The following is a 2974-nucleotide window of genomic DNA, read 5'->3' on the forward strand; positions in this document are numbered from 1 at the left end:
GAGAGTTAAGCTGAGGTATGAACATTATGCGTGTAGAAATTATTGTTACCTTTTGGTTGTGTACGCCAGTTCTCACTTTTCATGTGCATGCTAGGTATCTTGCCTTTCAGGTTCAGCCCATCACTAGGCATCAGTCGCTGCTCCTCAGTGTGTGAAGTGGAGTGCAGCTAGCTGCAGCATGTATACGTGTGTGCATGTTAAACGAGTAATGAACATGTGCTGCCGAACCATGCCTCTTTACAATCTAATCCCTCCATTTCTAAATATAATTCTTTTTAGAGATTTCAATATAGACTACATACGGATGTATATAGTCATATTTTAGAGTGTAGATTCACTTATTTTACTCCGTGTGTAGTCCATATTGAAATCTCTAAACAGACTTATACTCCTATTTAGAACAGAGGAAGTATATACGTATCTACAAATCTGTTTGCTCCTCACACTATTAAGCTATACAGACAAGCCCCATGGCCTCCTACGTATGTGCTGCTGGACAATAAATCATCAATTGATGTCTGAGAGATGTCAGACTAATACTAATAAATTAACTCATGTAGTACTCCCTCCGTCCCAAAATAAGTGACTCATCATGAATGTAGATGTATATGTCTGCAAGGCGCACCCCAGCCTCTAGTATATACAACAAATGGAAGTCTGCCTTAAATAAGTGAAAGTTTTGCATTCGGTGGGAGCCTCTTCAGGAGAGGGCCTCTAACCATATCAAGAGCAGCACTATCTACTCTAGGGGTTGGTTCCCCTGGATCCAAAGCATCGGTTAGCCTTTGAGCTGTGTCTACAGTTACGACCTGTATTGCAGGAGCATTTTCAACCACGTGCATGATGAATTCAGCTTGGCCTCTTGCCCCTTTGAATCCTGTAACACGCATGTCCTTCAGATTCACATATTTATCTTCCAACGGCGGTATTTCTTGTCTCGAAGGTCCATCGGTTGCAAACCACATAGTATAAAGGCCACGGAACTGTTTAAGTCATCAAGATTAGTAGGGTTTCTTGCTACCCCGTACATGCAGGTTGAAAATAGTACTACCTCCATAACTTAATATAAGACGTTTTTTGACACTATGGCAGTGTCAAAAAATGTCTTATATTAAGTTACAGAGGGAGTAGCTTACAAACAAAAAGGGAAATGATTGAGAATATTACTCACATGTACTTCCAACTTCTCAATGAACGGAGAAACCCTTAGAAAAGAAACTAAGTAGAGGATTTTGTCACTGTCTTCATGATGTATAACCAACAGTATCTGCACGTGCCTGAGGTGAGAAAACACACGAGGGCTATTTAATGTCCACCGGCTCTGAAAGATAAAACAGCAAAGGTTATTGCAAGATTACATGCTAAACCATAACTCGAATATTGTCCCAATATAAAATACCTCTAGGCGTTGCATTCCAAGTTGCAATGTCAGGTTTTGTACATCTGGTAGCCCATTGAGGAGTGACGTGGCAGCACGCTGAAAAACCGCACCGCGGAACCAAAATTTTGCATTCTCCAGTTTCGTAGCATGATGGAGGGTAATAGGTATGTATGGTCCATCATAAACAAAGGTGGATAGATTTGCAGCATCGAACTCTATCTTGGTTACCTCACAGTGCATGATTTTCAAGTACTGCAGTTGGGATAATGGCTGCAGAACCACCTTCATTTCATCCTTGAGATGGCATCTGACTATGCTTAGCCACTCAAGAGTAATGCAACTGCACAAGATACTCTCGAGATCCTGCCTAGTGGTCTTCAGCGCATGGAGATCAAGCTTTTTTAGGTTTGGGAAACCTATGAAATCGGCAGGAGGTGGTTTGAAACACACAAAGCTAAGTTGAAGACACGCTAGACAGGATACACTTTTGTTGTCTAAAAGCTCAAATGGGAATCTGTAATGATCCCCATATTTCAGAAGATTGGACGGTGGCGCCAAATCAAAAGCTAGATTCTTTGCGTGGGTCGACATAGCAAATCTAATCCAGTTATTGAGGTGATCAACAAGCTTGCTCTCGAATATAAATTTAATTTCAAGTTGGTCAACAACCCTGCCACAGTGCTTCCCCAAAACCGCATTAACACGGTCGATGAACATCTGGGTGTGCTGATGTTTCATTTTCACATTCTTACATACATCATTGACACCAAAGCTTAGCCTGGGGCAAGCTGTCCATGTACATCTCCAGTCAGTCGACAAAACACTGGTCCGAACAGCCTCTTTCACAGGTAATTTCGATAAAATTGCACTCAGTACATCCTTCAGCAAAAGGAGAAGACAAATTTAAGCAGAGAAATCTATTTACCCTGAGGGTCAAGTCGAAAGGCATAATTAACATACCTCTGGAAGGTCATGAAATTTAACGTCAGGCCTTCCCTTGCTATTCTTCAGTGTCTTGACATGGACATGCTTCTCTGCCGTTATTCTACTCGTCAGATAGTTCCCCATTCAAAGCGCTGAAAAGAAGATTGAGGAACATCGGACAAACAAGAGGTTAGGGAGCATGGGGTTAATTAGGACTTGACATAATAGTGCAAGTCTGCGTAAACTGAATTTTGTCTGAAACTAGAATCAGTAAGTCGTCTGGTGTGCATCATAAAAATTGCATCTTTACTTAGCTCTGCCGCCCGTAACTAACTAAAAAAAAAAGTGGGAGCGCGGCGGGGGAAAGAGGAAAGTAATAGGATTAGATTAGAGAACAGAGGCAACCTGCGGAGCGGAGGTGCCGGCCGGCGGCGGCGGCTCCTCTTATTCCCCACTCGCGGCAGAGGCAGAGATCTGGAACGAGCAACCTATGGTCTATCTGATTTCCTTTGGGGATTAGGGTGGGGTTCTGACGCCACCCTCCGACCAAAAGTACTGAGGCGGAGGGTAGGCCGGAGCGGCGACAAGCGACGGCAGCCCCAGATGGGTTTATTTTGGTGTAATAAGGTCCAAACTCAGAAACGGAGAAGAAACACCGGAGGGGTCTGC

At 43.3% G+C, this 2974-nt stretch overlaps 1 protein-coding gene across 1 annotated transcript; it reads right to left on the reverse strand.

Annotated features, from left to right (window-relative positions):
• Positions 1–511: 511 nt before the first annotated feature.
• LOC119307326 (F-box/FBD/LRR-repeat protein At1g13570-like) lies at positions 512–2946 on the reverse strand. Its single transcript, XM_037583408.1, has 5 exons — positions 2711–2946; positions 2342–2457; positions 1400–2260; positions 1172–1321; positions 512–983 (listed from the first exon to the last, which is right to left on the reverse strand). The coding sequence occupies exons 2-5, from the start codon at positions 2447–2449 to the stop codon at positions 663–665; spliced, it is 1440 nt and encodes a 479-aa protein (XP_037439305.1). The 5' UTR covers positions 2450–2457; positions 2711–2946; the 3' UTR covers positions 512–662.
• Between the last annotated feature and the right edge of the window lie 28 nt (positions 2947–2974).

The sequence above is a fragment of the Triticum dicoccoides genome, chromosome 5B, assembly GCF_002162155.2.
Source record: "Triticum dicoccoides isolate Atlit2015 ecotype Zavitan chromosome 5B, WEW_v2.0, whole genome shotgun sequence".
In the NCBI taxonomy this organism is placed as follows: Eukaryota; Viridiplantae; Streptophyta; class Magnoliopsida; order Poales; family Poaceae; genus Triticum; species Triticum dicoccoides.

Bases quoted from the DNA above. Each gene is read 5' to 3' on its own strand.
- LOC119307326 (XM_037583408.1), bottom strand. From the start codon at position 2,449: ATGGGGAACTATCTGACGAGTAGAATAACGGCAGAGAAGCATGTCCAT. The intron at 2,261-2,341 runs GTATGTTAATTA...CTTTTGCTGAAG, and splicing joins AATTTCATGACCTTCCAGAG to GATGTACTGAGTGCAATTTT. The intron at 1,322-1,399 runs GTATTTTATATT...TTTATCTTTCAG, and splicing joins TTGGAATGCAACGCCTAGAG to AGCCGGTGGACATTAAATAG.